The sequence below is a fragment of the Thermobia domestica genome, chromosome 7 (assembly GCF_964235325.1).
Source record: "Thermobia domestica chromosome 7, izTheDome1.hap1.1, whole genome shotgun sequence".
Lineage (NCBI taxonomy): Eukaryota > Metazoa > Arthropoda > Insecta > Zygentoma > Lepismatidae > Thermobia > Thermobia domestica.
Window position 1 is genome coordinate 185,147,763 of NC_137460.1, and position 15,332 is coordinate 185,163,094.

The 15,332-nt window shown below is 34.0% G+C and overlaps 1 protein-coding gene across 1 annotated transcript in view; it reads right to left on the bottom strand.

Annotated features, from left to right (window-relative positions):
• Window positions 1–15,332, bottom strand: part of LOC145690606 (peptidyl-prolyl cis-trans isomerase B-like) — a 123,928-nt gene that overhangs the window by 4,787 nt on the left and 103,809 nt on the right. Inside the window, exon 4 of the mRNA XM_081765663.1 lies at window positions 11,163–11,245. Within this exon, the coding sequence (XP_081621789.1) occupies window positions 11,163–11,245 (83 nt within the window). The remainder of the gene's footprint in view (window positions 1–11,162; window positions 11,246–15,332) is intronic.

Consider the following 15,332-nt stretch of genomic DNA (forward strand, 5'->3'; position numbering starts at 1 on the left):
TTCTTTTACTTTATTTCCATAATCCAACTGATTATCATTGTTTATTATTTTCTTTACTTGTTTGTATGAGCTTTGTTGTTATTAATGCAATAAATAAAATAAATGATACGGGCCACCACACTAAAGTTTCTTTCCACAATTTCCTGAAATTAAGTCATGTTATGTTTATAAAATATGAACAAAATTGTTTCCTGAACACTTCATTCGAAGAAAACTAATTCCCAAGAACAAACTACTCCTAATTTTTCTCAGAATAAATTAGTTACGTCATATCATTAGGTTATTAATGAAATATTTAATTATGAAATGTGAACAAAATCGCTTGAGTCATTTTTGAAATCATAAAAAAAACTCGCCCACAAGAATAAACTACCCCTCTTCAACTTTTCCGGGGCAAATCAGTTATGTCACATTGTAAGGTTATGAAATAAATATTTATTTATGAAATATAGACAAACTCGGGCGAGTCTGAGAAATTCGTCCGAAAATTCTCACCCCAAGTATTAACTACCCTTTGTGAATTTTTAGTTAGATCGTATTGTCAGGTTGTTAATGAAATATTTATTTACGAAATATAAATAAATCATCTGAGTCGCTTTATAAGAAAAATCGTCCGATGAAACCCACCTCAAGAATAAACTACCCTTTCTGAATTTTTGCTAGAAAAAACTATACTATATCATAGGGCTGTTGGTAGAACATTGATTTATAAAATACGAAAGATATTGTTAGGGTTGTTTTCGAGAAAATAGTATTTTTTTTAAATTATCATCCTTCAGTGAACTCCCCTTATTTTGGGGGGCAGGAAGAAACAAAAACAACTCTCCTAGAGAATTTTATAAAACCGTAAGTTTTAATTTACTCTTGATTACTAATAAAACTCCAACTGACCAAAGCAGTATATATATTTTAAAATTATATATTTATGTTACAGTTTCGCCTATGTAACATAGCCTTCCACAGACACATTATGAGAGAAATATCCAATTTTGATAGCTTATATACAATCTGGATGCAAAAGACGCCCACTTTCTCTTTACAAAACATAAACTTTTAATTGGCTCTAAAAAGTAAATTTTTAATCACTGTAAACGTAAACTTCTAATTTTCTTTAAAAAGCAAATTTTTAATTACTGTAGTCAGTTTCCCCTTTTGCGCACCTGTTATAAAACTCTCAATTAGGTGTTTGTCACTTACACTTTCTATTCGCTATTGCCCATCTGCTGTTCTCCGTAGTACACATGCTCCGACAGCTCGTGTTGATATTTTTAATTCTTTCTTTCTATTTTGTCTATCATCTTTTCCCATAATTCAAGTATTACAAGTCCATTAGACCAATTCATCAGCTTCTCCTTTCCGTACTTCTTAATCCACTGGGCTTCTTTCCACTTTCTTATCACACTCCTTTTCTCCCTTTTTAGTCCTTTTATTCCTTCCCAATCTATCTCATGTCCTGTTTCTTTAATGTGTTATATATTGTGTTCTTCTCTCTTTTAGTCTAGCATCATCCTTATGTTGTTTTATCCATTGTTCTAATATCTTTCTTGTTTCCGCTATGTACTTCATGTCGCACGCTTTACAATTAGCCTGGTATACTACTCCTTCCTCTTCTGTTCTTATCTCCTTTTCTTAATTCTTTCTTTTCTCGCTCACTAAGTCTATTATCCTCTTCCTCTTTTCCTGTATGTTTTAATCACTTTCTTTTTCAACCGGTTCTTCAGTATGTCCGTTTTCTCGCCTAAACTTTCAATATCAAACCATCCTTTTCCTTCTTTCTCTGCTTCTTCCTCTTTTCTTTCTTTTAAATCTTCTCTTCTGTATCCGTTTCCCTTTAATAATTGGCACAATATTTCTAGGTCTTGTTTCCTTCTTTCTTCGTTGCTTTCTATCATTTCTATTCTCATTTTCATGTTCTGTATAAAATTCTCCTTAGTTCTCCTGTTTACGTCACTCCTCTTGTGGCAGCATATCCCGTCATCACATTCTTTCTAGTACCATCTCGTTTCGAATTTTCCTCCTATTTTCTCTATAGTCATGTCCATGAAGTTGATTTTCCTCTCTTCTTCTACTTCCATTATTTTCTAGCCTAATCCCTTTTTCTTTATCCTCAATTATTTTAACAAATTTCTCCAACTGTCTCTTAGTTCCTTTCCATATTCCAAGGCAATCATCTACATATCTAAAAATCATTAAAATATTTTGTTCTGCTTCTTCTTTTACTTTCTGTTCCCCCCTGTTCATTACAATCTCTGCTAGTACCGGACTCAGTGTCGAACCTATGGTTAGCCCCTCTTTTATTCACACCAATTTTACACCAATCATGCATACACTATTCTACCATATCAGCCTTCAACACCTTCTCCTTTTTCCATTTTCTTATAATCTTATTTTCCATTTCTTTTATTGTTTTTAACACGTACTCCCTCTTGATGCTCGGAAACATTGCCTTTACATCAACACTGAACAATATGGTTCTCTCTCTTCTGTCTCCCACTCGTTCTAGGGCAAGTTTTACCTCCTCGGTGTTTTTCCCTCTGCTATTCTCCTGTAATTTTCTTATCTCTTCTGCAATCTGTTTTATTTCTTCTACCAGTGGTTCGAAAATGTTGTTCCTACAATCCACCACCGGTCTTAATTTAATTTACTTTATGTAGTTTTGGGAAACCTTTCATATTCGGTATTCTTCCTGTTTTATTGATTAATTTCTTGAAACCTTGTTTTCCTTCCTCCTCAATTATTTTGATTCTCGTATCATCTTTCACATCTTCACCTCCCACTACTTCATACGTGTCATCGCATAGTTCTTCCAGTTTCATTTTGTACCATTCCTTGTCCATTACCACTGTCGCCCCTCCTTTATCTGCCTGTTCTACCACAACGTCCTTTCTTCTCCTTAAATTACTTAATTCTTCTTTCTCTTCTTTCTTAAGGTTTCCTTCTTTTCTATTTATGTTTTGTTTTACTATAGCTACTGCTTTCCTCCTAATTCTTTCCCTCTGCTCTGGTTCTTTTATTTCCATAATTGCTTGTTCTAATGTGAATACTACCTCTTTTACTTCTTTCTTCTCTTCTTTCACTTTAAACTTGTAGCCTAATTCCAAACATTTCTTTTCTTAGTCTGTTAATTTTACATTTCCTATTACTACTATCCTATTTGCACTTACTTTTTCTTGGTCAGTCCATCCAAGCTTCTTTCTTTTTCTTTCAATCTTTCTCTCTCTTTCTGTTCAAATTTCTTTTCCCACTTGTTCAATCTATTACTTCTTCTCTCACAAATATTAATGACTTGTCTTCAATTCTCACTCTTTCTTTTGCAGTTCCTTTCTCACTGTCTTCCACTTCTTTAGTTCTTCTTATGGTGTCCCACATGAGCTGCTTTTCTGCTTTCTTAATCAACTTTTTGTATCTCACTGATTGATACATCAATCCTTTTTTAATTATCCGAAGTCCTTTCGGTGTGGTGTTCTCCTTTTGATATATTGAACAATAATAAGTAAGACAATATCTTTGCATCGGGACGAACAGACGGAGAAAAGGATGGGCAGACATCCAAACATACGTTTTTCGGCATATAAGAGGAACGAAACGTATAAATCCATTGAAATTTCGAGTTAGAGTGTTTTCATAATCACCACACTTCCCTTTCTCGAATGTAAAAATCGGCAGAAACAGGAACCATTTAACGTAATTTTTTCCGGTAATTCAAGATTATCGTGCAAAAAAAATGCAAGATTGTATAAGAATTAATAATAGTTACAATGTTGTTTTTTTACTCAACGATCAAATTTTCATTACGTGAATGATTGAATATTCATCGTTCTCAGAAAAGAAAATCAAGGAAAAAATAAAACGTAAGCAAGCTAGAATTTTTTTTTTAAAAAAAAAAACCTGAAACTTTCTAAATTCTAATTTCCATACACAGAGGTAATTTTATATTTATTAGAAATACAATGTACATCTATCATAATTTTAGTTATTAAATATGTGGTACTGTCCTAATATGCATAGGTATTAATCGTTTTACACGTACCAAACGATTAATGGAAATGCACCACAAAATATGAGTACTCCTTTAGTATTTTTTTCCATACAGTATATACGAGTACTTTTACAAGTAGCCAAATTTCAACTCAGTTTAGCAGAGTAGTTGGTTAGTGTGTAACATTGCGTTGATTAGCTTTTCCAATGACCATCAGTTCAAGTTTTACACTCTCCAATAGTTCTTCTTCAATCTTGTTTCCATCATTTCGTAAAAACAAAAATTATTTGTTACAAAATACGTGTTAATATTATTCGTTTCATTCTTTTTTTTTTTGAATATTTATAAATAATTCGGAATTATGGCTTTAAAAATATTAAGACTACCAATAAAATTATAAAAACAGGAATCTTGATTTCTAGTCATTGTCACACCTGAAAGGGAAATTTTATATATTTGAAACTTTAGTTAATATATAACCAAATTTCATTGAAACGTTACTAACATAAAACCCAATGAAACATTTATCCCGAATAGACTTTGGAAGTAATATGTGGAAAAGGGACAGAAATAGTGAACGTAAAATATTTGTTGTCGATTAAAAGTGTAGTGGGGATAATTCTCAACCTGAGTAGAAAATTCGCTCTTTGCCTCATGAAAATAATAAACATTTTACAAACATAACTGCAGACAAATAATGTGATCTCATTTACTTAACGAACGTGATTAGCGTTGATGGTTCATAATCGGGAGTCTACAGGTTCGAATATCGATACCAACGTCATGATAGGTATTTTTTTTACTTTCACCAGGAGAATGACGGGATACCTTTAACATATGAGCCTTGGCAAATTTTCTTTAAAAGTTTGTTTGTTTGTTGTTAAGGTTTCAATGTAAAATGGCCTTTCCGCTTCATCTGAAACTTTTAAATAAACAAAATACACATTATATATAACACAATCACTGTAGTTTGATGGCTAATTGGAAAAGAAAGTGAAGGTGAAAAATACTATTAAATACTATTCTAAAGGTAACCAAGAAAGTTCTATCTATGTCACCTAAGACGTCCCTAGAAGATCAAAAATTGTCTCCATCAGTATAGACAACCTTCTCCCAACGTTCTGGAAGCCTATGGAGGCCATCGCGTAAGAACTTGGTGGACCGTGAAGTGAAGAAGCTTTCAAATGCATATTGCACCTCTACAAGGGATTTCAACTCGTGTCCTCTAAGGTGATTGTCCAAGGAATAGAAGGTGATAATCGGACGGTGCAATGTCCGGGGAGTATGGCGGAAGCAACAGTGTTTCCATCCAAGGCGTAGAATAGTGTCCCGGGTCATCCAAGCAACGTGGGGCTTGGCGTTGTCCTGCAACAAGAGGACCCCTTTGCGATTCAGAAGTGCTGACTCCAGAGTTTTGAGTTTTTCTTGAGTTGATAGTACACCGCTGCATTGATGCTTAGACCAGCTGGTACCAGTTCACGATGCACGATGCCGCGAACAATCCACCAAACACACATGAGGAACTTCTTCTGGTGCAGTGTTGGTTTCGGCTGTTTTGGAACCGGTTAATGGGATGCTAATCAATGATGACGGCGCCGTGGAGCATCGTACAGACCCACTTCTCATCACGTGTCAACACCCTGTCTAGAAATGGCTCCTTCCTTAGACGAGACAGCAAAAAACACAAGTGTTTGCTCGCATTGCCTTCTGGCCCGAACTCAAACCATGTGCGACCCATGGACCAAACTTGTGGTGTTTGTCAAGTTGATGGAGGTGCTGCTGAATGGTTCCTCCACTTACACTGAATTGTGATCTCAGTACCTCACATGTCTGGTGACTGTTCTCCTCAGTACTACCTGAAGATCTTCGTTTTGTACGTGTGTTGGTCTTCCGGCACGTGGTGCGTCTTCGAGTGTTTCGTCACAGTCTTTAAACTTGTTAAATCACCGTTGCACTGTCTGCGTAGTCATGACACCCTCACCAAAAGTCTGGCATATATTCCACTCCGCTGCACCGGTATGTGACCCCAGTTTGAACTCGTACAGCATACATTCCCTTATGGCGCTCTGTGGAGGTCCCATGTTCACTCTGTCCTTATGCAAGTTCACGGTGTAACTGAACTTTCACAACCAGGTAATATGTTGGATGTACCCACACCAACAACTAATCTTCGCCTTATCTCCATTCGCATTCAACTCAAGGTGTGAGGGCCAATAGAACACAGACCTCCATAGAAAACGACAGAACTTTCTTGGTTACCTTTATACATACATATATATATATATATATATATATATATATATATATATATATATATATATATATATATATATATATATATATATGTATATGTATATATGATTCAGTATCCGAAGAACAAATTTTATCTCATCTTTAATCTTCTACTGATACCTAAGTAGTTAGAAATAATAGAACTTTGAGTTTCGATATTAATCTCTACATAATAATATTTGTAAGGGACACCAAGAAAGTGTTTTTTATATGATTAAGCGTCAAATGAACAGGTTCCACTTCTCAGATGATTCTTCTATTGCAGCTCAAAGTTATTGATCTGTTTCAATATTTAATTTGGGTAGTTTGGAACTCTACCATAGGTTCACAAGCGCCTCCTTTAATGTGATTTCCGTTAAAATCCGTATTCTAAAAGAGGAGAGGTTCAAAATATATGTTAAAAATATATTTGAGAAACCACTCAAGTTAGGTAGATGAAATTCGGTATAAGAGCTCCTTATTAAATTTAGTCTTATCGATTTCAAAAATTTCGACTTTAAAGAGATGGAAAAATCAATTTCTATATTATAATTTCCCGTTTCCTATTCGTAAAATAGACAAAATGAGAAAATGGTCAAACTGTTTATAACGAAGTAATGACTTGGACCAATCTGAATTTTTACCATTTCACTTTGATTCATTGGCGTATCCTAAGCAGGAAGGGGAAGTGCTCAATTATGTTATTTAAATATTTTCCATAAACCTAATGTTTATGCCAAAAACGGCTATTCAACTAGTATATTACAAAAATGAAATCGGCGTTGTCTGCATCATCATAACGAAAAAGGAAAATAAATAAATAAAACAACGGCTGAACCGTGTGAAAAGAATTATTGAACCTGAGCTTCCTACTTTCATTAAGACGTGAATCTAACGGAGAAAAGTTCAAAATTTATGCTAAAAGAGTATCTCAGAGTTCCACAAGTTAGGGAAATGTAATTTGGTATAAATATTTCTCATTAATTAAATAAGTGACATATTTCCAAGCGTTTAAAAAATCCCTCTTTTAAGAAGGGAAGTGGCAACTTCTATATGTGCAACGATTTTCTTCAAATTCGAATCAAATATCGTTTCATTGGCACGGAAAAATTTCTAAATCGTTTGAACTTATTTTTGAAACGTATTTAGTATTAAGCTCGAACCAATCTTTTATCATGTTTGTTTCATTAATGTTTAATCGAGAGGGACGGGATAGTGGGTTCAAGATTTATGTCAAAAAATTGAATAACTCACGAGCCCTTAATATTAGGAGGATGGATTTTGGTATATAACTTGTATAAACTTCTTCTTGAAAATAAGAAGAAACATGAACGCTTAGAAAATTCCATTTTAATGTGGAATAGGGGACAATTTCCATTTTTTCTAAATATATAAAACTCACACCAACTTTGCCTACCTATTAAGGGAAAACGGTTGAATTGTTTGGAATTACTTTGGAACATAGTTAGCACTTACGTCGATCTTAGTTTTCATCAATTTACCTTCATTGAAAATTCCATTTTTTAAACAAATCTACTCTTCCCATGCGAAGAACGGACATTTGCTATTAAATGAATAAGTGTAGAAACATTCCGCATTTCACTTACGCAGTCAGATGAAGATCAATATAGAAATATGAATTGCGTCCTAGATATGTAGACTATATTATTTCCCATTTTATCGTAGTTGTAACTTCATTGGACCTAAATGATATATGAATGTTGAATCACGTGTTATTGCTACTAAGTAAATTTTAAAAAAAGGTTCAAGTATAGATGATTTAAAATGTTCGTTAAAGTATGTTGCATTCCCTACGGTTAAGTTGTATCCTCTTGAAAGAAGCCCGGGGACCTCGGATTCGATTCTCGGTGGAAGTACATTTGTTGCAGATTCCACGTTAAGCTGTAGGTCCATGTCTCAATAGCCTCGGTGTTGTAAGGAGACGTTAAATTTCCAACAACCAATTTATAAGTGTGCTAGATGATTATAAAACTGAGGTAATTAAAATATTGGCGGTATTACTAGATGATATCACGCAAACGGCTTTACTGGCGAAACGGCTTGACATAGTAGTAGTAGTAGACGAACAATTACAACAAATAAGCAACAACATCAGCTCTTTAAACAAGCAACAGGGGTACCACATTTTTAAGTCGCGCCAACTGCGAAAAGCTACTTTTATACACATAATTTTACATGGTCGTATATAACCCAATCGCAACAACTTGATGACTGAGATGATGAAATCACTGGAAATTCTTCAAATGAATAATGAAATGGATTTTTATTAGTTTAACGTTACAAGGTTTGTCCTTTAAACTAAAGTAGCGAAAGATTAATGAGAGTGAAAGAATTAAAAATGAACCAGTGAACGCACACAAAGACGCAGGTGCTTGTCATTAGTTCAGCGGGAAGAGCTTGGAAACTAATAATTTTGTATCTTGCAACTGTTTATTTAGAATTAATAACTTCTACCTACTCTCTTCATTTATCTTTATAAAAACTTGTAACAGTATCTTTTAACTTCAGTTTCGTACTTAATCAGCTTTTAAGCCATTGTCAGCGTACATCTACATCTAATGCTTTCTTAAATATTCTTTAACGTTCTTCTTTACCATAGAACAATTAAATTAGTAGTAATCTGAATTGTTTGGTCTTGATCTCTTAAATGATTTTTCCATATTAACGCTTTGTTTTTCTGGTTTACCGTTCCGTGATTATGCACCGAGGTTAAGGGAGACGGTAATAATATGGATAATGGTGAAATGAAGGAAGTGAGAGGGAACGGGAAAACTTCGAGAAATTCCACGCAGACAGTAATTGTCCAGCACAAAGTCTGCGTGGCGGGAGCTAATATTGAACAAGAGACTCCACGCACTAGAGGTGAGCACTCTAGCACTGATAAGGGACCATGCTTTTTTGACAATTCGATTTCTGAAAATGCTTGCTATCATCGGATCCAGCATCCAAAGAAACATAGAAAAACAAGCTTTTAGGGGCAGAGCCGTAAACAGAGCCGGAGATAAAGGGGACCAAAGTTCGAATACAGGACGCAGAAAATGCACATAAACATCATGTAATTTTGAAACGAGAAAACAGGGCAAAACTAATAATAGTAAAGAATATAGGAGAGTCAACATTGCCATTTCTAATGATTATAACCGGTGGGTGAAAATAAAACAGTCATATGTTACCTGTCGTATTTTAACTGGAGGGGGAGAGGGCGAAAATACAGTGAAAATAGTTCTTCTTCTATTACTACTACTAAAACAATAATAATAATAATAATAATAATAATAATAATAATAAAAATAAACAGTAAGCGATAAGCGGTGTACAAATTCCGAACAGGATGAAGGTTAATTCCCCTTCTCAAATATGGATATTCCCTACAATCTTTATATTTCGAAATTACATTTTCTTCTGAATATACAGTACAGTATGTCTTTCCTCTTTGTGCATTCCCGTTATTTGCAATCCTGCATGGTTGTAAGTGAACATTGTTGCTAAAAATAATATATACCAGAGATGACCAGAATCGTCGGTGTATGCGTGGAAGAGCACTAACCAGTGTTAGAACCAGTAATTTTAGCTGGAACGGATCATAAATACACAAGGACTCTGCACGGGACGGGAGCCGTATTTTGTAAGGCTACTACACCAACATTTTCCGGTGGGACTAATCAAAATTAAGTTACAAATTCAAAACTCTATTCCCTATTAACACTAATTACTGTTGGAATTTAAGCATCTGTAGTTTCCGCCTCATGAGCAACTTTCTCATATAGCTGTTTCGAGGATCATTAAGGTGCTATATTGATAGGATTGTATGCACCTTTCAACCTTGATTTAACAACATAATACTCCCTCATCCACAGCAATAACTCTAAAACTGTGCCCACACTCACAGCAATATTTTGATCATGTTTCTGGTTCACGTTGAATCGACTGAAATGGCAGAAGACACTATCATTAATTTTGCCTGTTCAAAATTTGAAGAATCCGTAACTACTCAACACATAAGGGTTGGTAAAAACCAACTTCATATTTGAATTTCTGGGAACAAGCTAGCCTAAATTGATATGCCACATTATTTACTTCCTGTTTCTTTATTTTCGATAACTTCAATATAGCGATTTTTAAGATGTCCGACATGATGCGCAATATACCTATTCTGAAGAGCTTCACACTTGATACTCACATCTCAAATTTGATCTCAACTCCTCTTGTTTCAAAATTACATGATGTTTATATGCACTTTCTGCGTCCTGTATTCGAGCTTTGGACCCCTTTATCTCCGGCCCTGTTTACGGTCTGCCGCTAAATCTTGTTTTTCTCTGTTTCTTTGGATGCTGCATCCAATGATAGCAAGCATTTTCAGAAATCGAATTGTCAAAAAAAAATGGTCCCTTGTGAGTTATCGCGAACCAATATTCAACGTAAAACCTCTTAAAGTATATATATGATTGCTCTCAGTTGAAAATGATTAGATTCAGTTCCACTTCTCTTTCTGTTTTCTTGAGAACACGTACATGCGAAAACCTTCACGTCAGGCCTGAGCCTTTAACAACACTCATACACGTCTGACGCCACATGCAATCAGTGGTATTGTGAGCGATTTTGCTGTCTGCTTAAATATATCCCATGTGTGTTAAATTTGAAATAGAAGCCCGCGATTTATCATTTTAAAAAAGAAAAAATTTTTTTTTTACTGGAGGCAGAGATGGAATAGGTTCGGTCCTGTTTCTAACCAAAATGATTTTGAAACGAAGTCAGTATGTCCTCTACATTAGCATGTTACCATTCCTTGCTCTCTTCTACACTTCACTATCAAAAGTCATTCGTCTGATGAGAGTTGGGTTTGCAATAATTATAATGACGAAATCAACTAACAAAATAAAAATGATCTTACCATTCCGAAAACAACATGAGAACCATCTAGCCAGGGAGTCGGAACAGTTATGATGAAAAACTGGCTTCCATTTGTATTTGGCCCTAAAATAATGAAGGAAAGGAAAGGTAAGTTGTGTTCAATATCACTGGTGTTAACGATATTTTTTTAAGATAAAATATGTTCAATTGAATAACAATGCACAATATCAAAATGAATCTATCCCGCTGACTTTGTATTATAATAACTAAATAATAAAGATCGGAGAACACGAAATGAGGTAATTTGTACTTATCATAGCACTAATTAGGCACTTGTGAAATTATAAAATTCAGACAACTACAAAAGTGCTCATCTGACTTTATTTTCTTTGGTAGGACCAGTTACTCTGTCTTCTTTTATTACAACTCAACCTAATCTTCCCATAACAATACACTCAATATCTAATTCTAAGAACTCATACTTCCGATAATTTACACACAACGGATAACAAGGAAGAACTTGCTAAGTTCGTTACTGAAACCGATGAAGTTGCTGTATAAAACAAGCGAGACGCTCTAGCAGTTGAAAGTATTCCTGTAAGGTTATCTTTGTTTATAATGTTTATATCATATTGTTGTGCTCTTATCTTTAATGGAAGCCAATCCAAGTATGACAGCTACGAACAGACGCACTCAAGATCTTCGAAACGTGAAGTAGAACCAATTGTTAACAAACTTCTGCATCATGGCAAATAATAGCCGCAATTAAGTAGCCCTTTATACTGTATCTAATAATTTCATTTACCGCACCACTTTATAACAAAACAATCACATCAATAATTAAGTACTAATTCGTGACACACCACAGCATTGCTATTAACATTTCCTCGTAGAAAACCCCAAATATCACACAGTTGATTGTACCATCATTGAACTTAAGTTGTATCAGCTACCTTAAGGGTTTACTGTCGAAAATCAATCTCTTTCTTCAAGAAACCGAAAGCGTATTACCAATATCATCCTTATACTATCTCTGTAGAGAAACTGCCCCAAGATTCCACCAATAAGACAATTTCCGGAAATTAAAACTAATAAAACCGTAAATTTATTTATACCATACAATATGTAACATCATCATCATTTTTTGTTTTCTCTGTATAAAAGATCATATTAGCGGTCTAACAATTTACAGAAATTACTTTTCCAAAAGTTAATCTCTTTGAACATTTCTCCCTTTGTGAAAGTTCCTTTTCTAATAAATTTCCTTCATTTTTCTCCGTTTCTAGTTACGTGATAAGGTTCTCCGCTTAATCAAATACATGAGGCAAAATTAATTCATGTTAAACTAATTTTTCTCCATCAATTTCATCCGTTTTTTTTAAAAAAAAGAATTCTTCATATATAATGTAGTATATATTTTTGGATATTCAAAGTTTGAGGTCCAATAGCTCCTATCTTTCTGGTCCATAGCACCTTAAATTTTGCTCATTGTAATTTCTCATGATGCTCTATCAGATGTGCTATGTGGCAATCAGATTTTAGCGACAACTTGTGGGACCCTCCCGTGTTAGTTAACGTTATTGTACTTGAAGTAGAAGTTCAGGTTTAAAACAAATATGCTGCTTTCCGAAAATTTAGTATGTCAAAATGGATGCATTCGAATGAAGATATTAGTTAATCATGGCTTATGGACTTTTTGGTTTCTGGAACCCTTCTTGAATTTGAATATAAGACTTAGTGTCTTACAGATGAGTATTTTACACTTTTTATGACTGGTGAGGTCTATTTCTATTTAGAATCACGGTGATATCTTTGAGTTTCGGTTTTCCCTAATGCACTAGTCATCATCTTCAGATACCAGCGTGACAGTAACTAATTCCACTCTCTTTATGCTCTTACATACTTTACAACTACTACGTGACATCACTTCTGGTAAGCTTCTTTTCTTCAAATGTTCCTCCCTATTAAGTGATATATTATCCTATGGCTGAGCATCTTATGAAAGTACAACCAATAGAATGTTTTTATTAAATACGCAGACATACACAAATATCACATTACATCTTTAGTAAGTAGCTAAAATCGTGGAAACAAATTTAAATATCTTTCTACAAGTAAAGTATGATGAACAAAATTTTTGAAGTGAAACTTTTCTGGTTAAAAAAAGTCAAATTAAACTATTTTACAAACGAAAATTTTATGAAACTAAAATTTTATCAAAGAAAATTTTCAATCTAAATTGTTTCACAAAATTTTCAAACTGTTTTTTTAACAAAAATTGTTAAACTAGATTGTTAAGAAAAATTAAACAAAAATTTTGATTTTAAAAAGTTCTAGCAAAATAAATTTTCAAACCAAAAATAAAAAGTATTTAAGCAAAAAATTTTAACTAATGAATTTTAACGTTTTAAACGTTTTAAATGAATTTTAACAAAAATATTAAAGAAAATACAAACAAATTTTGTTAAATTCTTAAACGATACATTTGAAACAGTTTATTTTATTTTCAAACCGGATAACCGTAACGGTTAACAGTTTAACTTTTCCTCGAAGAAATGGAAACATTTAATTTGTTCATCAAACCTGATAACTTTAACGGTTAGCCATAAAACTATTTAAAAATATATGTAACATTAAATAAGGTGCTTAAATAGGGTGCTACTTAATAGTATTGATCATGGATACTTCCATTCACACGTATTCTCGCTGGACTTAGTAGTTGTGGAAGAACTTATTTTGTAACGCTAATACTTTTCAATCTCCTTCGTATTGTTGAATACGAAATTTGGTATCATACAGGGGCGTCATTTCAAACTTCGCTTGAGGGGTACAAAAGCACCACCTACATAAGATTTTCACGTTTTGCACTAATATATTAGTAGACAATCGATTAAAGTATATGTATTCCTCAAACTCTTGGTGGGGGACAATTGCCCCCTCCTGCCCCCTGGTATCATATACTGACATTATGAAGAAAGGCAAAAAATATAGAACAATGTTTGTTCCAATTCAATTTCACGAAGGACTACCACGAATTAAAAATAAAACACATCTGACTTATTATTGATAATCATATATGGAGGTGAATCGTGATATGGTTTGCTTGTTCATCGAAGAATAACATCATTGAAACATTAGTGTGATTGCCATTACACAAAATGTATTTTATCAAACGAAACAAAACTGTAGATAAGCTTAAATTGTTCGGATTTACTGTTGTTTGGAAATTCATGTGACAAATCACAAATCAAGCAAATGAGTTACCAAATCATTCCTAAATACTCATTATTTTTTGCAAGAAGGTAACAACAATGTAACGAAAAAATGCGCATGGCAACCTGTTGATCGATCTGCTATAAGATACACTCGACGAATACGATATTGTACCAACATTTTCCCGATGACTCAAATCATTACATCTACATACTGACAAAAGAATTTAAATTAGTTTGCAGTTAAATTATGATTTAGTCTAACACGATGTTCTCTACGCTGAAGCACGTTAATTTTCTACGTGCCCTGCACAAAGCTACGCAAAGGTATAATTACCAATGCAGGTGTTTCATTAATACAAAATATTTGTAGAAGTTATTATAATGTCTTAAAAGGAAATGCTCAGTTAACACAATCAGAAATCAAGATCGGGAGTCAAAAGAACATACTTCGCTACCTTTGGGATAGAACAAAGTCATGGGGCAAAAAGAGGCATTTGGCTGAACAACAAGAAGGAGTCTTAACAGCTGCTTCCTTCCTTCCCCAATCCTTTCTTCCTTCCCTTTCCTCGGATAGTGTGCTCGCCGAGGGACGTCATCCCTCAAACGTGACGGGCTAAATGGCCTTAGATGCAGAAAGCCCAGAAATCTAAATCCTAAGTGTTACTTGCACCTATTGTAGGAGAAGTGTTATCCAGTCTACTGTTTAAATAAGAATCACTATGAAGCAGCAAGAAAATGGTTCAAGTGCCTCTGGAAGTGCTTCAACGAATACAAGCATGGACAGAAAGACGTCAACCCAATTTCGATGAAGAAGGGTAGCCATACAAATAATGAAGGAAAGTGGAATCAGCAAAATAGAATACTACAGAGATATATTTATATTTTATGTAAATAAGAAGAATCAATATCTATTTCAATTACTTTGATGAAACTTTATCAAGGTGTTTTGAAAACTAATCGTCTTAAACAATAAATATTAGCAACCATACCATAAA